The sequence below is a fragment of the Canis lupus genome, chromosome 20 (genome assembly GCF_003254725.2).
Source record: "Canis lupus dingo isolate Sandy chromosome 20, ASM325472v2, whole genome shotgun sequence".
NCBI classification, from domain to species: domain Eukaryota; kingdom Metazoa; phylum Chordata; class Mammalia; order Carnivora; family Canidae; genus Canis; species Canis lupus.
Genome location: NC_064262.1, coordinates 987,705 through 1,013,890, shown reverse-complemented (window position 1 = coordinate 1,013,890; position 26,186 = coordinate 987,705). Strand labels below are relative to the sequence as shown.

At 40.2% G+C, this 26,186-nt stretch overlaps 1 protein-coding gene across 1 annotated transcript in view; it reads left to right on the top strand.

The window, feature by feature from the left end:
- TXNRD3 (thioredoxin reductase 3) overlaps positions 1-26,186 on the top strand; it is a gene marked incomplete at its 5' end in the record, with an annotated part of 52,901 nt that overhangs the window by 15,562 nt on the left and 11,153 nt on the right. Inside the window, 8 exons of the mRNA XM_049097642.1 lie at positions 233-337; positions 574-646; positions 2,308-2,427; positions 7,425-7,567; positions 11,825-11,917; positions 17,236-17,312; positions 17,904-18,060; positions 22,809-22,916. Coding sequence (XP_048953599.1) covers positions 233-337; positions 574-646; positions 2,308-2,427; positions 7,425-7,567; positions 11,825-11,917; positions 17,236-17,312; positions 17,904-18,060; positions 22,809-22,916 — 876 coding nt within the window. The remainder of the gene's footprint in view (positions 1-232; positions 338-573; positions 647-2,307; positions 2,428-7,424; positions 7,568-11,824; positions 11,918-17,235; positions 17,313-17,903; positions 18,061-22,808; positions 22,917-26,186) is intronic.

Genomic DNA, 26,186 nt, shown 5'->3' with positions numbered 1-26,186 from the left:
ACATATCTAGCCATCAGATGATAATGAACAAAAATATATGTACTTAGCATACATTGTATCTGTTGGGACCCTATCTGAATACCATCTAGATAAATTTACAATCCAAACTTAGATGAATTAGGGACTGTTTCTAAGAGTTTTAGAAAAGCTATTACCATGGGCTGTTTCAACATCAGGTACAAAGAAACAGATTAAAAACAGGTCATGCCTTCGTCTCTCCTTTGATCCATAGGCCCATCAGAGTGGCTTATTACAGAAGCTCCTTCAGGAAGATTCAGCATACGATTATGATCTCATTGTCATTGGGGGCGGTTCTGGTGGCCTTGCATGTGCTCAGGTATGAAAATAATGAAACCCAGAGATGTTTTTCCTGTTGATTGCCATGAGTGCTTCTATAGCTACTTTAAAAAAGTGAATTTGGTGTTACGGACCAAGCTTGTATCGTATTAATAAAGAGAAGGGACTGTGTTCTTGCACAGTAGTTTCCTTTCAGGGAGAGAAAAATGGGGGGGGGGGTTGTCAGGAAAATGACAAAATCTTTATATGTAGCTTTTTTTTTTTTTTTTTTTGTAGGAAGCTGCCATCTTGGGAAAGAAGGTTATGGTGCTAGACTTTGTAGTCCCATCGCCTCAGGGCACATCCTGGGGTAAGCAGTTTTTCTTTGTTATGACTCTTCCTTTTCTGCTCTTTAGACTTCTTTGGCTTTCCTCAATTTTGTTAATCTTCACTGTAGTCTCAAAGGGTGTAACAAGCCTGTGTCTAGGTGAGGAAAGTCTCCATGAGGTCACATAACTGACCTAAGAGCACATAGTTCACAGGCAGTGATTTGGGAAGATAACATAAAAATAATGGAGGAAGATTTTGCAAAAAGAAAAGATTCCATGACTCCCGGATTCTAACACTCATGCCATAATGATTGTTGCCCATGGGCACCAATGTTTTCACATAGTCGCAATCACAGAGTGTACCGTGTAGTGCTCACCTAAGTTTGCCACAACATGGTTTTGTGTTTCCACGTCAGTTTCATAGCTGACTCTTAACGGCTGCCTTGACTCAGTCAAGTCAGTGTGTGTGTGTGTGTGTGTGTGTGTGTGTGTGTGTGACATTGCCCAGGTCCAGTCACTAAAGTGCATGAGGAGCTTTCAGCTGTAGATTAGGACATTCACCTTAATAGAACACACAGATTTTGTGCTGGATGTTTCCTGTTGATGCGTCAAATCCATTCTTCATGTCTCTACCCTGCTCTATGCCCCAGAAAGCTGATGAATTGGCAGCCTTGCCCTCTAGCTTCCAGTTGGGCTCCACCAGTTAGTGGTCACAGGAAGAGAACCGAAGAAGGGAGGACTGTGGAGCTGGGGTCTTCATTCCCCCAGCTCCGTCCATGCTGTCTCTGCAGGCATGAAAGGCCACCTTTCCCCCACCCATGGGCTGTGCCAGTTGCTCAGTATGCTTGCCCCTTCACGTGGGGTCTGTGGTGGCCCACTCACTGTTTTGTCCCTCCTCACTCTTCCTGCCCACACCCCTGTAATCACTTCTCTCTAACCTCTCCTCAGTTTCCCAGCTTGCTTCCTCAGTATCCTCTGTTTCCTGCCAGAACTCTGACAAAACATGAGAATCAAGTTTTAAAATTCAAATTTACTCAGAAAATTTTATCTTAGAATTTCATATGTGAAAGCTAACATTTCCTTCCAATATATGTTCCTTCTAACAATTGTATGTTAAACAATTCGTGTGTGTACCTGTCTTTGCTTTCTTCCTCTCTCTTCTTCTCCTGCCCTCTTCCCTCTTTCTCTCCTGTCTAGAAATATCCTACTTCTCTGGATTACCAGAAGAGAGACTGTGATCAATGCGGGAGTCTTTGGACTCATACCCTGCACAGGAGCACTCAGACATGGCCTGTTTCATGCTGTTCGAGATTGAGAGTAGATGTCAGCAGGCAGCTTGCAGTGGACCTAATGTTGGCTCAGAGGAGGAGTCAGTTACAGAGAATAAAGGCTGGAAGCTGGGATTCCAGCCCTTGGTTTGGTATTTGTTTCATTAATCAAATGAAATTTTGGATTCTCTCCCTAGAAAGCTTTTCAAGTGTACATCTGTATTTTTGCTCATCTTTGAGTTTCCTTCACAGACCTTCACTTGAAAAGTTTGGCTTAATCATTTGCACGTTCTTGTGGGCTGTGATGTTGGCCTCACAACCATCTGATCGTGTCATTTCCACATGTTTAACAACACCTTCTCTACACGTGTGTAGAACCATGTATACACCCACAGACACAGAGGAAACATTAAAACTGTTATCTTCTTTCTCAGGTCTTGGCGGTACTTGTGTAAATGTGGGTTGTATTCCTAAGAAGTTGATGCATCAAGCTGCCCTTTTGGGGCAGGCACTGAGGGATGCCAGGAAATTTGGCTGGGAGTACAGTCAACAAGGTAGGTAGCAGTATATGGAAATACAGATTGGGCACCTGGGTGGCTCAGCCATTGAGCATCTGCCTTTGGCTCAGGTTGTGATCCTGGGATCCTGGGGTCGAGTCCCACATTGGGCTCTCCAGAGGGAGCCTGCTTCTCCCTCTGCCTGTGTCTCTGCCTTTTTCTCTGTGTCTCTCATGAATAAATAAATACAATCTAAAGAAAAAAACCCTACAAAACAGATTGGGAGGAAAGAAGAAAGAATGAGTTTCTTAGAGAAAGACTTACTATTTTTATTTCTGTAGTCGAGTCTGAAATTGGTTTAGTGAATGCTCACTAGGACCCCACTTTGGCACAGAGGAGTCAGTCACCTGAAACCTGGCCCTGCTCTCAAGGGCTTTAGTGTCTTTGGCAGCCACAGCTGTTCCAGACTCTTTATAGAACATGAGAGAGAATAATTGCTATCTTCAGATTTTCTTCACATGTAAAGAAAATAGAATAGCCAGGGTCATCGTTTGAATTTTATTCATTATTGCAATAACATATTCTATTTTACTGGTGGTTATATATGTCTTTGGTTAGTAAAAGATGGAAACCAAATTCATCCAATAAATATTTATTGGTTAAGCTCTGATGATACAGATATGAGGAAAATACAGCCCCTGCCCTTAAGCAGCACACAGTCTATTGGAAGAGAGGCAGTTCTGTGCACTGTAATTCACAGTAAGGTTTTGAGCATTGCCTCAAGGAGCACTTAATGTATCCTTGGGAGTCCAAGGTGGGAGGTGATCCTTGAGCTGAATCTTGAAGGCCATTGAAGAGGAAGCAGTGTGGTCTGAACTCTTGAGCTGTGAGAAAACATGTAGTCTTTGGGGGCTAGCAAATGGCTGGTGTGGAGAATGGGGATGGGGGTGGGATGCCGGAAGAAGCGAGATTACAGAAGCAGGTCGTGAAGGTTCTTAAATGCCATCAGAAGGAGTTATGGTTGGCCCCAGAGGGATAAGAGAGTCATTGAGGAGTGTCAGCAGGCAAAGGAGCCTGAACCACAGTTCAGATTCTGGATCCCTCTGGTGGCACCTAGGAGGTTAGAAGGTTGAAGGTGGGGAGGGGGCAGGTCCAAAGATAGGTGAGGTGGAGTGCTGTCACCTAACCCAGAGGAGAAATGACCAGGCCTGGGCCAAGATTGAACTCTGACTGGAGAGTGTGAGGTGGATTTAAAGGTTTTAAGGCCTGGAATTGACAGGCTATAGATGTGGATGGGTGATTTTGTCTCTTTAGAATAACATATGTGGAATTTCTAAAAAACTTACAAAGACTTGTCTCCCCAGAGATTTTGAATGAGGACATGTGTACAAGAGCATATCCTTACTGGTGATTCGGCCAGGCCCCCCAGGTCACAGGTGGGGTGGAGGGTGAAGGAAAGGAAGGAATCCAGGAAGAGGGACTGGGTACAATGCAGTGTATTTACTGAGCTGGAGGGCACACGCAGGTGGGAGTTAGTGGCCAGTTATGGTGGAGTTCAGCATCATGAACTGTGGTTGGACAGATGTCCCCAGACACTCAGCTCCATGGAGATATTCCAGTCCAGCTGTAGTACAACTGGCTGTAGATAAGATGAAGTCTTGGCACTTGGCAATTTAACTTCACTTTCAAGAATCCTTCTCCCTGAATCCTTCATCTTGTATGGGTTTTACCCAGCAGAACATCCTGGTGGAGTTCACTCTCTGGGGATGGCTTGTGCTTGAGCGAGGTCTAGGCAGGTCTGGGGTGTTTGCAGCCCACATTGTAGGTGGTGGTTGAAGTCTTAGGAGTTGTTCAGAGGGGCTGGGGAGACCCTGTGGATGGAAGAGAAGACAAGACAGAGACAGGATCCTGAGAAATGTTAATCCTAAGAAGTGGATAAGGAAGATGAGAAAAACCCAGGAGAGTTGTCTCACAGAAGCCAGGAGGGCCTAAAATTTTCAGGAATAAGCCTTAAGAAGTCTCAGAGAACTGTCTGGAGGGAAATGGTGCCAAAAAGCCAAAGGGGATAGGGTTTGAATTAGGTATATTTTGGATTGGCAGGTAGCTAAGGTGTCTCTCTCTCTCTCTGTCTCTTTTAAAGTATGTATGTATGTTTGTATGTATGTATTTACTTATTTATTTATGAGGGAGGGAGGGAGAGGAGAGAGAGAGAGAGAGAGAGAGAGAGAGAGAGAGAGAGAACAAGCAGGAGAAGGAACAAAGGGAGAGGGACAAGCAGGTTCCACACTGAGCACCAAGCCAGATTCGGGCCTCGATCCCCTGACCCTGAGATCATGACTTGAGCTGAAATCAAGAGTCAGATGCTTAAATGACTGAGCCATCCAGGTGCCCAGAGGAGTCTCTTTTTAAAACTAAAAGCATTTATATCCTCTTTTAAAGTCTAAAATACTCGAGGCCAAGTTAGGAGAAAACACTGAATGTCCCATAAAGGAGAAAGGCCACAAAGAGTGGAACTGTACACGCAGCCTGGGATTGGGACAGCCAGGCAGGGGTGTGTGTGCGTGACTCCTCACGGGAGGGTTCCCCATGAGCTGACGACTTCTTGTGTCAGCCATGCCTGTGCTCACTGCCCCACACTGCTGGGGCTCTGCATGTTCAGGGAGGGGGCAGCAGGCTGTATGTTCACACCACTTTGCCTCACCCGAGGGGCCAGGTGATGTTCTTAAACTCATCTATGTGCTCAGTATTCCTAAATACTTTCTCATTTCCTCCAGTAGGTAAAATCTTGTTAGATTCCTCAAAGTTCCGTATATATGAAAGGCTTCTTAGTTAATTTTGAGGTGCTATACTAAGAAATACCTAGCTAGCCATCTCATAAAATTTGGGGCTGAGCAGGTTTTAGGCATAGGCTTCATGGAATGGCCAAGGGAAGTCCATAGAATCTAAGAGGTAAGAGAAAGGACCTGAAAGCATGTTGAAATCTTAGTCTGGGAGAATGTTCTAGATACTTCTGTTCTTGACATTGGTATAGAAATAATAGATTAAAATGACTTTAAAATGTATATAGAATTTCCAGATCAGAAATTAAATATAGAACACCTGGGTGGCTCAGTGGTTGAGCGTCTGCCTTTAGTTCAGATTGTGATCCTAGGATCCTTGAATCGAGCCTCACATTGGGCTCCTCATAGGGAGCCTGCTTCTCCCTCTGCCTGTGTCTCTGCCTCTCTCTGTGTGTCTCTCATGAATAATAAAACTAAAAGTTTTTAAAGAAACAAATTAAATAGATGAGAAGTTCTTAAATAGGTAGGAAAAGATATATCAGGGAAATGCAAACCAAAGCAATGGCAGTTAATACCAGGTAGGGAGACTGTAAGGCAAAAAACAAAAAAACAGAAAAACAAAAATGAACACACACACACACACACACACACACACACACACACATTGAGGAATTAGTGATTTAGCACTCTCCCCCAAATAGGGGAGCCAGTTTATAAGGTGCCAATCCCTGGACTTGCCATGTCAGAATCTCCTGGGGGAGCTCGTCCTGACTCCATAGGTTTGTGACAGGTGCAAGGCTTTGTAGATTTCAATCTGATTCCCAGGGGATCCCCATGTGCAGGATTTGGGAAACCCTGATGCAGAGTGTCTTACAATAAGAACCAGAAACAAAAGGACAAGTGAAGTATGAATTTAACTGACAAGGTCCCTGGGAGAAACTGTTCTTAGCAGGTTAGAGGAGTAGCTTTTCCAGATTAGAGAGGAGGAGATATCTTAGGATCTGAAGGCATGTGCCATGGGGAGAGGCTCATCACTGCTGGGTCATTACCTCCAGGGATTGTGGCAGGGGGGTTAGGAAATGTAGTGCAACCACAGTGACCCTCTGGGCTGCAAGATCTTAGGAGCCTTTCTTGTACACTGGCATCCTGGAGGGGGTAATGGGATATCCAGGCCACAAACTCAGTGCACTGTGACCTCTTATTCTCTCCTGCACTGTAACTTCCCATGTTCCTGATGAGTGCTGAGGCCTTTCTTCAGAGTGCTAGGTGGGATGGGTGATGGGTCACGGGTCACCAGATGTGACCAGAGAATGAACGCTCGGTTAGCTGGGTTTGCCTTTGGAATCTCATCCAGTATGATAGGAACCCTGGGCTGGCCTCTATGTCTTATAAACACGGTGCTGCATGGAGGCTGGTTTCTCCTTCAGGAAGCAGCAACATCAAACGAGATGAATGCTTGGAAATCAATCCTACCTAGAAAATACAGGGATGACGAATTGAATTCCATCACTTCCTCCTCCAATTGCAACAAGAAATGAGGAAACACTGTCATATAAATGCTGGGCAGTGGTGAGCAGTAACCACTCTTGTCAAGAAATGTAGGATTTTCACTGTCATAAAACCACCACCAAGTGAACCGAAAAGGAATGGCCCATGCTGGTCTGGTCAGGTGCACATGTGGTGCTCACTGACCTGAGACCTGCTTCCCTTCACCTCTGGAATGCCGTGTACAGCAGGCCTCACAGAGTGGGAGAGTGGCCTTGGGGTGCTTGCTCCTGAGTAGGGATGGTCTTCCTGCCTTGTGATGTTTTGGGCTGCTGTCCCCAATGTTTGCTCCATGGATTTTTTCCCTCTCTTTTCAGAATTCTACTTTTTGCTTAATGTTTTGTAATATAAAAGAGGAAGAAGTATAAAGCATAACTGGCTAAAAAAGATTTCAGTTGCTAATTGTCTTGTATTCACTTCTTGATTCTTAAAGCAATATATAGTATGGCTCATGTGTGGTTGTGTATGATGGAGCATTAAAAATAAAATTCATGGGGGCTCCTGGGAGGCTGAGTTGGTTAAGTGTCTGCCTTCAGTTTAGGTCATGATCAGAGGGTCCCCAGATCGAGCCCTGCATCTGACTCCCTGCCCCTCCCAGGGAGCCTGCTTCTCCCTCTCCCTCTGCCTGCCGCTCCCGCTGTTTGTGCTCTTTGCCTCTCTGTCAAATAAATAAATAAAATCTTAAAATAAAATTCACTTTATGCCTTCACTCTGGTTATTTATTTTCAGTAAAGCACACCTGGGAGACTATGACAGAAGCGATTCAAAACCACATCGGCTCTCTAAACTGGGGCTACAGGCTGTCCCTGAGGGAGAAGGCTGTGGCCTATGTCAATTCCTATGGAGAATTTGTCGAACATCATAAAATAAAGGTAATGTTTGTTTTGTCTTGTTTCTTGCTTTTCTTTACTACTGCTTGAGCTTGCCTTGATTTGAAATTCTGTATCACATGTTATTATCACTGATGCATGCACGTACATTGCCTTGCGTGCACCTACTTCTCCATTGTTGTTGATGCCACAGGTCCTGCTAAATTGAAGGAATTGCCTTTTAAAGAGCTCTTCATTTAAAGTTATTTGTCTTTTGATTTTATTACTACCTTAAAGGAAAATGTTTAGACTAGATAGTTTAACATTTCAAAGACTAAAAAGAGAAAAATTGTAGCAGTGTAATTGTTTTTTAAAATGAAACCTTGAGAGGGATGGGCTAAATGGAATGAGTAGTCACAGGGATGAAAGGTACAGCCTGGGGAATATAGTCAGTGGTGTTGTAGTAACGTCGTGTGGGTGCAGATGGCAACTACACATGTGGTGAGCAGAATGTAACATAGAGACTTGTTGAATCACTGTGTTGTGCACCTGAAACTGATGGAACATTGTATGTCAACTGTACTTCGATAAAAAAAGCAAAGAATTTTAAAAATAAAAATGAAATGAAACCTTACCTAGAATTCCAACGTGTCGTTCCTAAGAGTATTAATAGAAGTGGTATGGAAATGAGTATATTCTTTAAGCTTTGTAATGTTTGCGTATTGTAAGAGCAATATGTCAGGAAAACGAGATTGTTTGATGAACACAACAATTTTATTTTATTTTTTAAATTTTTATTTATTTATGATAGTCACACAGAGAGAGAGAGAGAGAGAGGCAGAGACACAGGCAGAGGGAGAAGCAGGCTCCATGCACCGGGAGCCCGACCTGGGACTCGATCCCGAGTCTCCAGGATCGCGCCCAGGGCCAAAGGCAGGCGCTAAACCACTGCGCCACCCAGGGATCCCCGAACACAACAATTTTAAATTGGAATTATAAAAGACAATCAAATATAACTGTCAACACCCTATTTATTTTTGAAATCGGCTTTCATAGCACAGTGTGCAATGATTTTGGGGAGATTTGAGGTTATTCTGTAGTTATTTACTATCTCTGGAAAGGTTTGAGGTGGTCTGTGGAAAGCTGCCCCTTTTGAAACTACATGTGGGCCAATCTGAATTACATTATTCACATGAAACATCATAGAAATACGAGTCAGGCAGTTTTATTTCTCAGATTGTGGTGTGGCCAGCACAGTTGAATAAGCCGGTCTTCGCAGCCATACCTGCCTCTTTTCTGCATTTCTGCGTTCAGTGATACTCAGTGTCTCCAGCTAGAAATCTCAGGCTTCTCCCTCCCAGCCCCACAGCCTGCCCTTGTTTGCCTCTTTCTGGACCCTTCTGAGCAGGTGCCTGTATCCAGGCTGCCCTCCCTCCATCCCATTATTTAAACAACCTCTTGTTTAAATGCCTTCATTGATATTTTAATTTTTTTTAATGAAAATGTATTTATGAATCACCTGTGTGATTGAAAATACACGAACAATGAATAACCTTTCCTGGTTCCCCATAGCCAAAATCTTTAGAATGGCATATAAAGGTGTTAAAATTTGGTGCTAATCTGTTTCCCTTCACTGTGACACATCCCCACCTTCCTTGCCACTTTCTGGTCACTTGCCATTCCCCAGCACCTGCTGCTTTTAGGCCCGTGTGCTTTTCTATGCCCTGTTCTCTCTGCAGGTTTTTTTTCATTCTTCTCAAATCATCTTGCTTTCTTGTCTCCACTTGCAATACCAGCACCTTTGAAGTTGTCCTCAGCTGGCTTTCCAGGCCCTATTCCACCTGCACTGGCCTCTTTTGGTTGATATTTTATAAAGACTTCTCTCTATGTTGGTGCTTATCATATTGCATTATTATCTTTGCACATTGCCCTTGTTGAGTGGGAAGCTCTGTAACTGGTTGTCCAGGATGTCTGATACTCTACAGCATTTGCAGAAAAAGTTGAAATTTACTTTTCTCTTTTCAAGGCAACCAATAGAAAAGGACAGGAAACTTGCTATACTGCTGCAAAATTTGTCCTAGCGACAGGCCAAAGGCCACGGTATTTAGGAATCCAAGGAGATAAAGAGTACTGTATTACTAGGTAAGATTAAATGGGCTATTATAAGTTGTGTTATGTTTATGTGTCCAATTTATTTAGTCCCTGATATGATTTTGCAAAGGATTTGAATTGATGACAAATAAAAAGTGCAATGCAAGAAGCTAAGTGGTTAACGTAATGAAGCCCAGCAAAAATAAGGTTAGGTAAATAATAAGGTCAAATTCATGCACACATATATGCTGTCTGATTCTAGGTAATTGCTCAAGGAGGTCTGGGAAGTTGGCTCTAAACTTCATGGGAGGCCAAAGGAAAGAAGTAGAGTTTAGTGTCTATATGACAATGAACCAGTTGATCAGGAGAAACATAGCTGTTCTAATACTGAGATTTAATAATAATTATCCCTGAATGGTTATAGAGAGGACATTGTATAATGCAGCACAATGATTTTCAAACTTTCTTCACCAGATGTATGTTAAGAAATGCGTTTTTGTGACATGATTGTTCAGGTGAACACACACTCAAACCATATTTTTTCTTACCACATATAATGTAATTTAATATTTTCTATTCTATTACATTTTTAAAACACTTTGACTTGTGATCTACTAATTTGATTTTGAAAAAAATGAGACATACCTCTTATTCTGTAGTGGACACTCTTACAAACTCCAAAGGCTCTTTCTGTTAATGTGTCTTCATTCAAACACCATGTTGCAATGCAGCCAACAAAAAAAACCACTGTGCATCGAAATCTAAATGACTCATTTCATTTTTATTGCCTAGGTGTTCGATTTGTTGTTTTTATTTTCCAGTGATGACCTTTTTTCTCTGCCTTATTGCCCTGGCAAAACGTTAGTGGTGGGTGCATCTTACGTTGCTCTGGAATGTGCAGGATTTCTCGCTGGCATTGGCTTAGATGTCACGATTATGGTGCGTTCGATCCTTCTTCGTGGGTTTGATCAAGAGATGGCAGAGAAAGTGGGTTCCTACATGGAACAACATGGTGTTAAGTTCTTAAGAAAATTTGTACCTGTCTTGGTAAGTCGGAAAGACGTTAGGAATTCCTTTTATTTTTAGTTTTTTACACTCTTTTTTAGTTTTTTATTCTAGCTCTCCTTATTTCATCTCATGAAAGTAATTGGTCTGTACTCAGTAGGACACCTTAAAGATAGAGCTTCCACCTCCAGTCTATAAAACTGACCTTCCTGTGTCCCTCAGTCCTCCTCCTCCCACCCCCGAACCATGGGAAAGTGTCCTTATTCCTCTCAGGCTGTTCCGTATGCTCTCACCTTCTCTCACTTTCTCAGGGACACCCTATCTTCAGTTAGAGCCATCCTTTCTGCTCTGTAATTCCCACTAGAGTCTCTCCTCTTTAAACAAATAAGCCTTCCCTTCCCCTCTCTGCCCTTTTGGCTGGGTCCGCATTATTCTTTTCCTGTTCATGAGGAAACTTCTAAACATGCTCCTTCTGGCTTCTAGCCTCCGTTTTCTACTTCAGCCAACTCTTGGCTGCTCCATCCCTGCTACTCCTTTGAAACTGCATTCCAGGGTCTTTCAAACTCCATGCTGTCAAATCCATTGGTCATATCTCTGTCCTTATGTAGTGGGGCTTCTGGGCAGCATTCAATGAAATTGACTTTCTTTCCATTTGAATCATTCTCCTGTCTTGAGCTCCCTGGTCCCACATCCCCTCAACCTGTAAATGTCAGAGCGCCTGTTCCCCCTTCTCCTCTCTGCACTTGTTACTGGCTGGTACCTTCTTTAGGCCCATATGTTATCTATCTAATGCTCGTGGTTCTCAGATCTGTATATCCTGCTCAGGCATCTCTCCTGAACTCCATACCCATTTATACATTTGGCTATGAGATATCTCTGTTGAATTCCTCATAAGTTTATTAAGACAAAAATGAAATTCTTGATTTTCTTGCTAAATGTATTCCCCTGCTCATCTTTCTGGCCTATCTCAGTACTCAGTAAGTGGTATTATAGTCTATATGAATTATTGAGTCATCACCTGGAAAGCATCCCTCATTCGTCCTATTATGCTACCACCAACTAATCCATTAATTTATTTCTACCTCCAAATTATATCTTGTTACAGTCCTTTTTTCTCTATCTTTACTTAGCCAAAAAACCTATACACACACATGTGTGCACCCTCTGACCCATTTATTTCCTGTCACCTATAGATATCATCATTATGTTTTTTATCCCTACTAGGTTCAGCAGTTGGAGAAAGGTTCACCTGGAAAGCTGAAAGTAGTGGCTAAATCCACTGAAGGACCAGAAACTATTGAAGAAATATATAATACAGTAAGTTTTTATTTTATAAGCAGTAAGCAGTTGAACACACTCATAAACTAGCACAAATGAAGTTTATGGGAAAATTCTACCAGGCCTAACTTTTTTTTCTTTTGATTCTTTTTAAAACTCTGATAAATATGGTAGGTAGTTGAGCCATTGACATTTAGTAGTTTTTAGTGTATATGAAAAATATTGTAAGGAAATATGTGTGTATGGGCAATTAATTATACGTAGAACAAAATCTGGAATATACCAGATATACCCGACTGTTTTCAGTACTTACTTCCAGGGCATTAGATATCTTCTACATTGGGCATTAGAATATTTTCAATAAAAATGGAATATACCTTATAATCAAAAACATTAAAAATCTTATTTTCAAAAACAGTATAAAATCTGCAAACAATGTGAATAGTCCATGAACTCTATCGGGTGGCAACAGTTCTATTTTAAGCTGATGATATTTAGATGTCAGCATTTCTTTTATAAACTATAAAGATGCATTTATGTTTTATATACTGTTAGATGCATGATTGTTTTTAGTTAAAAAAAGGAATAATATGGGGAGGATCAACAAAGCCAAAAAATAAGAAAACAAAACAAATCAACCCCAGTTGATATTTTTATTATGCTTGCATTAGATATATTAATCAATTGGCAACTTTTTATTGCAATATTCAGTCTCCCAATCCGTGACTATGGATTATGCCCCTTAATTTAGGTTGTTCTTAATAATTCCTAACAAAGTTAATAAATTTCTTTATATGTAAATCAAGAACATCTTTTATTAGATTTACTCCTAGGTATTTAATGTATTTTTAGGTAGTCATAAATGATGTTTTTTTGGGAAAATGTCATTATCTTTAACAATTTGTTGCTGGTGTATAGAAATGCTACCAATTTGTGTGTTTTGATTTAATATTCCATAATGTTGCTAAGCTCTTACTTGAGAATTTCTTAGATTATTTTGAATTTTCTTTGTATGCCTTCATACTATTTGTGAATAACAGAAATCTGTTTCCTCCTTTCTGCTTTTTTACTTTTTATTCCTTTTTTTTGTGTGTGTGTAAGTACACTAGCTGGGACCTCCATGAAATGGCAGTGGCAGACATTCTGGTCTTGTTCTCAGTATTGAAAGTTTTCAGTGTTTCATCATTAAACATCAGTGATTTTTTTTGCAGGGTTTTGTTAGATATTCTTAATTAAGTTGAAGAATTTCTTTTTCTTGTTTGCCAAGGGTTGTTTGGTTATTTCTTTTTCATTTTTTAAAAATCATGAGTGGATATTTGATTGTAATGGTGTTTCTCTTGTAGTTGTTGATCAAAATTTTTTTCCCTTAATCTGTTAATGAATGTGTTCCTTAATCTGTTTATGAATGTGTTGAATTACATTGATTTTCTAATGTTCAATCAATTCTGTGTTCCTGGTATAAACCCAACTTGGTAATGGTTCTTTTTATATATTGTTGGATTTGGTTCTTTAGAAGTTTTGCATTAATATTCATGAATCATATTGGCTCATAATTTTCCTTTCATATATTCAACTTTTCAGATTGGGTATCAAGGTTGTTCTAGCTTATGAAAGAAGTTTGGAGTATATTAATTCTTTATTCTCTGGAAACATTTTTGTAATGTTAGAACATTTTCTTTGTCTATTTGATAGAATTCACTGATGTAACTATCTGGGCCTAAAATTTTCCACAGATACATGTATTTAACCATTGATTGAATTTCTTTAACAGTCATAGGGTTTTTAAGGCTTTCTATTTCTTTGAGTTACTTTAGTTATATTTTTCTAGGAACTAATTGTTCATTTCATCTAAGTTATTGAATATACTGGTATAAAGTTATTCACGGTATCTAAATTTGTAGATTGTTTACTTTTATAATAAGGTGTAATTTATATGTAGTGAAATGCACATATCTTAGATGTACAGTTCAGTTGGTTTTGACAAATGCACATATTTGTGTAATCCATACTTATTTGAAGATAACAGAATATTTCTGTGAGTTCAGAAAGCTCTCCTGTACCCCTTCCCACTCCCTGACCCCAAGCAATCCTATTCTGATTCTGTCACTATAGACTAGTTTTGCCTATTCTAGATGTCACAGGAATGGAACTATATGATATATACTCCTCATATTCATCCGTGTTGTTGTGTGTATCTGTAGTTAGTTCTTCTTCTCATATGAATTATATGAATATAAAATTGTATGAATATACCATAGTTTGTTCATTTTCCTGTGGATGGACACCTAGGCTGTTTGTAGTTTAGGCTATTGTGACTAAAACTGCTGTGAAGATTTCTTGCATAAGCCCTTGTGGACATGTATTTTAATTTCTCATGGATAAATACCTAGGAATGAAATTAAATGGTCATAAGATAGTTTCTATGATTAATTTTTTGAGAAACTGCCAGCTTCTAAATGAATGAATCATTTTATATTTCCACGAGCTGTGCATGGGAGTTTTGGTTGGCCCATGTCCTCAACATTTAGGCTTATCCAGCTTTTTCAGGTTAGCCATTCTAGTGCATGTGTAGTGGTATCTTATTATGGTTCTAATCTGAGTCTTCCGGATGACTAATGATGTTGAGCAACTTTTCATGTTTTTACTGGCCATTTATTATATTTTCCATTTATCTGTTCAAATCTTTGGTCCATGTTTTGTTGGGTTATTTGAATTTTATTCTTAAGTTAAAGGGGTTTTGTATCTATCTCAATACCAGTTTTTAGGTAGAACTATTCTGAATATTTTCTTCCTATCTATGACTTGCTTATTCATTTTTTATGGCATCTTTTGATGAGCAGTAGTTTTAAAATTTTTATGAAGTCTAGTTTATCAATTTTTTGCTTTATGGTTAATGCTTTGTACGTGCCCTAAGGAATCCTTTCATCCAAAGGTCATGTAACTATTTTCCTATATTTTCTTCTTGAATCTATTTATAATTTTGTCTTGAAGCTACTTTATAGTTCAGGACTGTAATACATCTTGAATTAATTTTTGTTTATATATGAGGTAGGAGTATGGGTTCTTTTTCTTCCATACAGGTCAGTACCATTTGTTGAAAACACTTCCCTTTCTCCACCGAGTTGCTTTCCTGCCTCTATTGAAGTCATTTGACCATTTAACTGTGGGTCTGTTTCTGCACTCTTAAACCCATTGATGTCTCCTTTCACCACTTTGTTTTCATTATTGAAGCTTTATAGTAAATTTAGACCCATGGAGTAAGTCCTCCAGGTTTAAGGTCTTTTACATTTCCAGATAACTTAAAGATAGCTTGTCTCATCTGTAATGCATGCTACTTGAAGTCTTAGTTTGTACAATAAGACAAGAATTTTTTTAAATGTATGGGTACTAGAAAGGAAGAAATAGAACTGCCTCTGTTCACAGGAGACATATTTTTTTGCATCAAAAAAATGCCAAAAACTAAATAAATGCTCCTAAACTAATAAGTGAGTGGAAATGTCACAAAGTACAAGGCAATATTACAAAAATTATTGTGTTCTAGCAATGAAAAATTGGAATTCGAAATTTGTAAGAAAAATTACAATACCATTAAGTAAATCAAATACTTATGTATAAATAAAAATAAATAAAATAAAATAAAATAAAAACAACTTCTCAATTTCTACCAGAAAAAGTCCTACTGAGATTTTGATTGGAATTATATTGATTATATAAACCAGTTTGGAAGAACTGACCATCTTAACAATATTGAATTTTTGTGTGTGTTAACTTCATAGATCTTTTCATTTATGTATTCTTTATCTCTGCAATATTTTATCATTTTGCTCTAGAGTTCTTTCATGTATTTTGCTAAATTTGTCTAAATATTTCATGTTTTTAAGTTATTTATAAAGTGGTATTTTAAATTTTTAAATGTTCAGGGTTTACTTGGTCATATATAGAAATACAAATGATTTATGTACACTGACCTTATTATAGATTCTTGGGATTAACATTGGCATATAAAGCCAGTTTTGTTTTTTTCAATCTGCCTGCCTTTTATAGCTTTTTCTTGCCTTGTTACACTGGCTAAGTCCTCCAGTAAAATGCTGAATAGAAATTGCTTGAGAGTGGGCATCCTTATCTTGCTCCCACCTGAGAGGTGAAGCATTCTGTCTTTCATCATTGCTGTACAGGATATAAGCTGTAGAGTTGGTTTTTTTTTTTTTCTTTTTTTTTAACCAATGCCTTTTAACAGGTTAGGGATGTTTTATTTTGTTTTTAATCTGCTGAAAACTAAATTAAAATCCTCAAATGGTGTTAAATTTTGTCAAATTTTTTCCCCATATTTATTGGTTAATTATTAAATTGTTTTCTCCATTATTTGATTAGTATGATTAATTACATTGATTTTTTTTGCATGTTGAACCACATTTTTATTTTGGGGACAAACCCCACTTAGTCATGATAAATTATCCTTTTTTATATATTACTATATTTCATTTGCTAACATTTTGTTAAGGATTCTGTATCTATGTTCATGAGGAATATTGGGTCATAATTTTATTTCAATATCCTTTTTGATTTTTGTGTCAGTTGTTTATGCTGGCCTCATAAAAAGGACTTGGGAAGTGTTCCCTCCCTCTTTTTTTCTTTTTACAAAGAGTTTGTAGCCCATTAGTAGTATTTCTTTCTTAATTTTTGATAGACTTTACCAGTGAAGTGATTTGGTTTGGAGTTAATTTATGGGCAGTTTACAAATTGTGGATTCAGTTTCTCCAATAAGGATGGGGTGTGTTCCTCTGCTAGGGTTCCCATAAGGAAACACCACAGACTAACTTAGGCAACAGAAATTTAGTTTCTTACAGTTCTAGAGACTAGAGGCCAGATCAAGGTGCTAGCAGATTTGATTGCTTCTGAGGCCTCTTTCCTTGGCTTGTAGATGATGCCTTCTCCCTGTGTCCTCATGTGGTTGTCCCTGTCTGTGTCATCTGTGTCCCAACTGCCTCTTTTTATAAGGAGACCAGTCAGATTAGGTCCCCTACCCTAATGTCCTCATGTTACCTTAATTACTTCTTTAATGGTCCTATCACCAAATACATTATATTCTAAGGTACTGGGGGAGTAGGACTTTACCATGTGAGTTTGGTAGGGGGACGTAATTTAGCACATAACATGGAATTATTCAGGTTTGCACAAATGTGACTTTGCTAAACTGTCTTTTAAGGAGTGTTTCCTCTAAGTTGTGAAATTTATTGGCATAGGGTGTTCATAGTATTCTGTTATTATCCTTTTAATGTCTGAAGGATTTATAGTGATGTTCCCTCTTTCATTCCTGATGTTGAAAATTTGTGTTTTTGATCTCATTCTAAATATAGGTTTTGTTGGCAATTGGTCGTGACTCCTGTACAAGGAAAATAGGTTTGGAGAAGATTGGTGTCAAAATCAATGAGAAGTAAGTACACATGGGATCATTGCACTGTTGCTGCACAAAGCAAAAATATTTCTATAGATCACCTCTTGGAAATTTTTATTTAATTACTAAAATGCACAGTTTTAATGCTTTAAGTTTATTTCACAATAAGTACTATGCCAGCTCTGCAGTAATCAGTTTTTTTCATTAATGAATCAGTAACTCTTTGATATGTACCTTAAAAAACTGATACATTAAACAGTGATTTTAAAAAATAAATTGTGGAAATGTCTTCACCCACTGTCTTATTTAGAGTGAATTTTTATGTTGTTGGTCAGGCAAGGAGAAAAATTTCAAAGCTCTAAGTTGGACACTGGGGGAAATCTGGAGCTATTCTTTGCATCTAAAAAATGAGTGTGGTTTCACTAACCAGAAAGGTGTTTTTTTTTAGCTACAGAACCTTTATGATTTCAGCCATTGGTCTTATAGACATTATTGATGTGGTGCCTCACTTCTTAGAGGGAGCTCTTTGCTCTATGTGTTTAGTCATTTTCTCTTGGAAAAGTTAGTGTTAGTCATCCAGAAGTACAGAATGAATCATAATGGATTTGTTTCCTTTCCAAAATCTAATAGGAGTGGCAAAATACCAGTAAATGATGTGGAACAGACCAATGTGCCTTATGTTTATGCTGTTGGGGATATTCTGGAGGGTAAACTTGAGCTCACACCTGTTGCCATACAGGCAGGCAAGCTGCTGGCTCGAAGACTTTTTGCGGGCCGTTTAGAAAAGGTGAGTTTCCTACTTTTGAGATGACATCTAGATCAAAATTGTGATTAAAAAGATCAGTACAACCAACACTTGTGTACTTGTTTTGTAAGTAAAGGGTTCATCACAGATAAATTAGTATTTACTAATGATTTTCAACAAATACTGAGTGTCTGCTGTATGCAAGATATCATGGTAGGTGATATACAAAGGATTGGTGTGGTTCTAGTGCCAAGGGGCTTCCCAGCTGAGTAGAGGATCATGAGTAAGTTAGGACAAGGGACAGTTAGTTGTAACCAGTTGGTCTGGTAAGGCATCTGGGATGGCGATGTTTATAGCAGCAATGTCCACAATAGCCAAACTGTGGAAGGAGCCTCGGTGTCCATCGAAAGATGAATGGATAAAGAAGATGTGGTCTATGTATACAATGGAATATTCCTCAGCCATTAGAAACGACAAATACCCACCATTTGCTTCGATGTGGATGGAACTGGAGGGTATTATGCCGAGTGAAATAAGTCAGTCAGAGAAGGGCAAACATTATATGGTCTCATTCATTTGGGGAATATAAAAAATAGTGAAAGGGAATAAAGGGGAAAGGAGAAAAAATGAGTGGGAAATATCAGGGAGGGAGAAAGAACATGAGAGACTCCTAACTCTGGGAAACGAACTAGGGGTGGTGGAAAGGGAGGTGGGCAGGGGGATGGGGTGACTGGGTGACGGGCACTGAGGAGGGCACTTGATGGGATGAGCACTGTGTGTTATGCTATATGTTGGCAAATGGAACTCCAATAAAAAATAAATTAATTTAAAAAAAAAAAGGCATCCGGGATGGACGATTCCTGGCCCTGCCTGTGGTGTGTGAACCTGGTCAGGTTGTTTTAAGTCTCTGTGCCTCAGTTTCACCTCTGCCAGGTGTGAAGGTGATGCCATCTCCTGCACCTTTCATTGTCTTCAAAGATGTGAGACTGGCTTTGTAGGATGAGTAATCAAAACTGAGCACTGGGCTTTTCTGGTAAGTCTATAATGCAGACACAAGCACAGAGCTCAGTGGGGCTTGGTTCGCTCCAGGACTGTGAGCAGTCTGTTAGAGTTCCCAACTGGGGACACCATGCTGTACTCCATGAGAGCACTGTGGACATGTGGAAGTTTTGCCAGATGAAGGGCCTGTGTAGGGGTGAGGAATGCCAAATGTTTTGTCTACAAAGAATTGTTCCTTCTACAATACTTAGAGCATTTGGGGTGTGTGCAAGCATAATACTTGGGGATAAAGGATTCAACTGGGAATGAGACTATAAAATTCACTTGGTGCCAGCCCATCAAAAATCTCTTATGCCACAGTAAAGAATTAGAATAGCCTTCTCCAGGCAGTGGGAACTATTGAAGACCTTTATTTCTTCCATCTTTCTATTTAGAAAGATGTCAAACCACAGGAAAAATAATAATAATCACCCATGTTACCCTTTCAACCATATTCCCCAGTTATTAATGTTTTGCCATTTGGCTCTCTCTCCTTTTCTGAATATTTATGTGTACCATGCATGTACTTCTTTTCCCAGAGCTTTTTGAGGTAAGTGGCAGGCATCAATGACATTTGCCCCTATATATTCAGCAGGCATCTCCTGAGAACGAGGATCTTCTTCCACAACCACAGTTTCATTGTTCTATCTGAGAAATTCAATAAAAATGTGATACTGTTCAATTTCCTCAGATTTCTTTTAAGTGTGTGCACATGCACGGGTTTGATCTACGTGGTACATTTAGCTCTTCTGACTCTTAAGTCTCTCTCTCTCTCTTTCTTTTAAAGATTTATTTATTCATTAGAGACATACAGAGAGAGAAAGAGAGAGGCAGAGACACAGGCAGAGGGAGAAGCAGGCTCCATTCCAGCAGGGAGCCTGACCTGGGACTGGATCCCGGGTCTCCAGGACCACACCCTGGGCCGAAGGCAGTGCTAAACTGCTGAGCCACCGGGGCTCCCCTTAAGTCTCTTTTAATCTGAAATGGGTCCCCTGCCTTAATTTACCTGCTTGTTTTATTTTTGTGTGACTTTGATTTTTGGTGAGTCCAGGCTACTTTCCTTGTAGAATGTCTCCTATTCTGGGTTTCTCTGATTGTTTTGCATGATTAGGTTCAGGTGACGTGTTTTAAGTACATAGTCTTCATAAAGGATGCTGCATTCTGCTTATTTTATTACTCTAGGTGCTTTGTAAGGTCATGAAGGAAGACCTTGAACATATATGGAGGCATTGCTGGAGGCGGGCGGCATCAAAGGGTGGGCCCAGGGTGCTGAACATACAGTAGGGCAATGCAATTAGCACATCAGGGTGCATGGAGGCAGAGTAGTTGCCTAATGCTTTAAGATGTGAATTGAGGTGGCAGTGGGGCAGAGAGATCTGAAGATGCAGCAGTGTGTTTAGGGTATGAAGAAAGAAAGATCTTAAAGGTATAGAACTAGAAGGAAGGCTATGGGGAGGGCTAGATGAAGTCAACTTCAGGTGGGGACATGGCTTAAAATGTAGAGAAAATGTTTTAGGTGAAAGGAAGGAACATTGAGGAATTTCCTATTGATTATTCTTAATTGATAGGGAACGGAAGACAGAGGCATCTGTTGAGAATGAGGCTTCCTCTGTAATAAGCCATGGGTCAAAAAAAAAAAAAAAAGCCATGGGTCAGAGGGTCAGCTGCTGGTCAGTACAGCTGACCCTTGAACATCTTGGGTTTGAACTGTGTGGGTCCAGTTACATGTGGATTCAATAAACACGATACAGTGTTATAAATGTATTCTCTCTTCTTTATGATTTTCTTAGTAACATTTTCTTTTCTCTATTTTATTGTGAAAATATAATATACAATATGTATAACTTAAAAATATGTGTTAAATCAACTGTTTCCAGTCAGTGGTGGGCCATTAAGGTTTTTTTGGCAGGTCAAAAGTTGTATATGGATGTTTGACTGCATGGGGGGTCAGCACCCCAACCCCCACATTGTTCAAGGGTCAACTGTAAAAGGATTGATGAGTATTTGTGGGCCTAACAGAAGTCAGAAAATACTAAGGTGATCCCTATGGTTATATGATTTTTTTTTTCTAGCCATGTTGGAAAAAAGAAAAATGCTTGGCTTCCCTACGATTTGCAGGTTAGCAAATGTGACGTGGTATTAGAGCATCTAAGTTCGAGATTCTAGGCTGATGTATGTTGTACATAATCAACATCATTGATGTAGGGATACCTGGTGGTGCCTGACTTTGTTTTTGTTTGGGGTAACAACAAATGGAAACTCCCACTAGGCAGACTGAGAGGGTTTCTTACAAGGATCCTACAATTTAGGGAGTTGAAACACGTAGTGACTTCAAACAAGAGCCGAGTTAGGGCTGGGCCATCCTTCTTTTAGAGCTAGAACTGTGTCGGGTACGGCTGACCTGGGCCCTGGTACACAAAGCGGTTTGCAGGGGGCTCTTCGGTTAGTCTGACGTGACCACAGCTCCACAGGTGCATTTCTTCTGGTTCCACTACCACTGGGGGATTTTTCCTCTGCTTCTAGCTCATTTTCCTATAAATGGGAGAATTTGATTGATGTAGTTCACCTTTTTCTGCATAGATGTCTGGCCAGCTTGTGCATTAGCTGTCTGTGGGTTAGAGGTCACCCTTGACGTAATCACCTACACCCTGGTGGCAGGGTTGGGGGACATGTGGGCAGTGGCAGCCCTTCTGGGGCTGTGGATGGGCAGGCCTGGTGACCCTCCTCTCTGGGTGCCCCCTCCACCCTTTCTCTGCTCCTGCCTGCTGCCGTTTTAGTGATGCTTGCCCCCGTGTGCTCCAGTTCTCCAGGCCATCACAAAGACCCTCCCTTCCAGCCAAGGGTGCCACCTGTGCTCACACTTTCCCACGGGCAGGTGCATAGAGCTGCCGGAAGCCACAAATAGGGTCAGGGCCTCAGCCTCCCGGCGTGTCCGCTCATGCTCTGCCTTAGCCTGATACAGGCTTTGTGGGAGTTCTGTCAGAACCCCAGGACTTAGGAGATCCTGGCCCCTCTGTTAGCCCCCTACTACACATGTCATCTCCCCTTGGTGGTCCAGGGCAGTCACCCGGTCCAGCGCTGTTAAACTGCTTCTTTGCGCATCTCTGTGGCACACAGTTATGTGAATGGCCAAGAGTGGTCTCGGCTTCCAATGAAATGGCATAGTTCTTGGTCACCTAGTAGAAGTACTCCAGGGGAGCAGGGTCTGGAATCATGGAGATGGAAAGAAAACATTTTACAGAGTGTCTGTTGAGGCAAAAAGGGGCACCATCTCTGCCTCTGCTGCTCAGTTTTAGAATGGAAGTCAGGGGCAGCCCGGGTGGCTCAGCAGTTTAGCGCCACCTTCGGCCTGGAGTGTGATCCTGGGCACCTAGGATTGAGTCCCACGTTGGGCTCCCCACACAGGAGCCTGTTTCTCCCTTTGCCTGTGTCTCTGCCTCTGTGTGTGTGTGTGTCTCTCATGAATAAATAAATAAAATCTTAAAAAAAAAAAAAAAAGAATGGAAGTCAGGCTGGGGCTCTGGGAGAGCTGGTCCTGCTGGTCCACACTGCCCAGGGTGTGGTCTCTGCCCTGGAATTGGGCTCACCCCATACTTTGAGTGTAACTACAAATTTCCCTAAAGCAGTAAAATGGAAGAATCAGTCACACTGAACCAGACTTATTTATTTTCTTTTTATAAATATACTTAAATGTAGAGTTTTGCTGTGAAAAGTGTCACAAAATAAGCAGATGTAATTTGTTTATCTTTCAGTGTGATTATGTAAATGTTCCAACTACAGTGTTTACTCCTTTGGAATATGGCTGCTGTGGATTATCTGAAGAGAAAGCTATTGAAATGTATAAAAAAGAGAATCTCGAAGTAAGATTGTGTTTTGCTGCTTACTTTTTCAGAATTTCTCATCAACTGGCTTTGCAGAAACTTTTTGTTTTGTAAGTTACTGTAATGGTTAGATTGTAGGAAATCCTATTCCTATTTTAGGAAAATTAGAAATTAAGTGATTTAAGCCCTATCTCTTTAGCTAATAATAATAATACAGTTGGGGAAAGGGGAACAAATGATGTATGCACTAGGACTTTTGAGTTACAAGTGGTAAATGTCTAGTTGAGTAAGCTTATATACGAAGGTGCTTATAAGACTCTCTGGAATTCAGGAGTGTATCAAGGCTTTAGGAAAGGATGAGAACTAGGAACTGCAAGATCATCTCAGTTCATGTATGCGTGCAGCTCATTCTTCTGTTTCTGCACACAGACTTTGCCTCTGGAATGCACATAGCAACCAAAATAGGCCCTTTTTTCTACAAACGAGTTTATCTAATAATTCTGGTCTTAGGAGGACTTGCTACCTCTCAGTCTCAATTCTAAATTATGGAAGAGGATATCTGATTGGTCCGAGCTGGATCAGCCATCCACCCACTTCCATTCAGCATGGCCAGAGCTCCTGTCACATCAACATGGTCCTGGGGAGCCTGCATTGTTAAGGGGCTCAGGGTGGGGAGGGTGGGCAGTTCCCAAGGTTGTCACCCTGTTGCGGGCTGTGGGCTGTCAGATTCCCAAAAAAGATTTCCTTTGCACACATTTATTTCCACCTCTCCTTTACCCCTGTCCCATCTCTTCTTGTATTACATTATAAGTATTGTCTTACATTATAATTTGATGGTTAGTTTGAGTGGCTTTTTCTGCACACCCTTCCAACATAGGAGGGATAGAGAGAAATAAAAAGAGTTGGAGGGTTATTAGTACTTGATGTTTTCAGCACAAGAGGATTGTATTCCTCTCCCTTGACATCACGTCAATTACTGGCATTTTCTTGAAATCATAGTACTAGTTAAATGGCCTGATGACTAACTGAAGCTCTTATTTACATTCCAGTAGTGGGAAAATGCATAATTAAAACTTTATGATGTTATTTTAGATTATTGTTTTCGATGAGAAATGTATGTTTTAGAGGACATGACTTGATCAGGGTTTACAATTAATTCTTTGTAATAATGAGCCATTTTTTTTTTCTCCTGCAGTGATGAACTTTTACTTGAGTCTTGGAAAATCGATGGTAACAGTTATGGATTTAACACTTAGTTCTAAATCTTTTGAAATTAATGAGAAATTAAGATAGAAAGGCAGGGCACATGAGAGGAAGCCTGTAGAAAACTATACCCCAGACATAGGAATATCTTTATAGGAAAAAAGTCCCCTAGGTTTGTGGGATTACTTTAGGGTCTTCTTCCTAAGCCTCACTGCAGATCAACTAACCTTTTCTTCTATATTGTTATAATGATATATTTATTGTGTTTAACAGGAGCAGAAATTTGATTTATTGTTATTTTTAAAAATTCCTATTATAAAGAGATTTGAGGAAGCCTCTCAAAAATACATATATAAAATTTTTTCAAAGTGAAGAAATCAAGGTGGGAAGAAAATGTGGGTAGGAAAAATTATGATTGGTGTTAGAAGAAAGGCGAATTTGCCGGTTCACAGAATTCGTGCCGTAAAGTCACATAGATTTGCTTTAGAATTAACCTAAAAATCTTCCTCCATGTGTCCTACTACCTGACTAGAAGAGGGAGAACTGAGAGAGATTTCCCAAGTTTCTACAAAAGGGGCATGGAGATATGGTGAAAAATGGCCTTAAAATATCCCCTTAGTGAATATGATGATGGGTTTTATAGAATTGTTTCTTATTAGATCCTGAAGTGCAGTCCTGCAGCATAATGCCACAGCACAGTATAATAAAAAGGTAGTTCCTGAAGGGGCTGAAATGTAGGGCTGTGCTGATTTGCTGCTCATTGCTGGCCTGACTTAATACAAAATTGTTGAGTATCTAGCACCAAGGTTTTAACTTGTTTTAATATGAATTCCTTTGTGAATCTAATGAGATTTTGGGTACCCAGTAAGACCCTCTCTCCATGCTGGTGCAACTGAAAGCTATCCTTAATCCCTCCTTGTTGGTCAACATCAATAGTCAGCTTACCAGGAAGTGCTATCACTTTTACCCCCCGAGTATGTTATGTGTGTACCTACTTATTTCCATCCCTGCCCTCCTCGTCCCATGTCCACCATCATCTCTTGCCTGTAGCCTTCCTCCTCGTCTCCCTTGCATTTGCTCTTAGCCCACTCCCATCTGGTCATCACACATCAGCCAGAGGAACTTTTAAAAATACACACCAGTTATGCCACTTCCCAGCATAAAGCTTTTCAGTGATTTCCCAGGGCTCAGTACGATCTGAACTCCTCACTGTTTGTGAGAAGAGGCATCGTGTAATCAAGCCATTCATGCTGCTGTATGTCCTGCTTATAGTAGTCCAGTCACACTGGTCTAATGTTTGTTCTAAAAACTCCCCATGTTCTTTCCTGTGGCACAGTCTGTGGACTTGTAGTTTCCTTTGCTTGTTACTATGATATGGAAAAGGCCAGGCTAAACAGCCCTGCCAACACTTGGAGAAATGTCACCCAAAGGAGACAGATAAAAAGAAACCGTGTGTTCTTCCCTGGTGCAGTGATTCCATGCCTGATACTGCCCTTAGGAGAAGAGATAGAGATGAGAAAGAGACACCAGGATTTCTCCTGAGTAAACAATCCCAGGCTCTCTTCCTGGTGAATACCTGTTCCATGGAAGCGGGGAGCAGGAGAGTAACACCTGCACAGATTGTTAAGGTCACATTTGAGAATCAAACCACTGAACTACCCTAAACTACCAAATACATTGGAATCAAAAGAAGAAGATGACTGAGAAGAAAGTTAGTTATATAAGAAAAGTTGAGAGAAAGATGATAGGGGCTCTGGGGTGGGGCCCAGTCAGTTAAATGTTCGACTCCTAATTTTTGCTCAGGTCATCATCTTAGAGTCATGAGATCAAGCTCAGCATGGAGCTTAAGATTTTCTCTCTCTCTCCCTCTTCCTCTGCCCCTCCCCTTCTCACTTTCTCTAAAAAAAAGAGGAAGAAGAAGGAGGAGGAAGAGGAAGAAGAAGAAAAGGAAGAGGAGAAAGGGGATGAAGAAGAAAAAGAGGAAGAAGAAAAAAAAGAAAAGGAAGGGGATGAAAAAGAAGAAGAGAAGAAGAGGAAGAAAAAGGAGGAGGAAGAGGAAAAGAAGGAGAAGAGGAAGGAGGAGAAGGAGGGGAAGGAGGAAGGGTA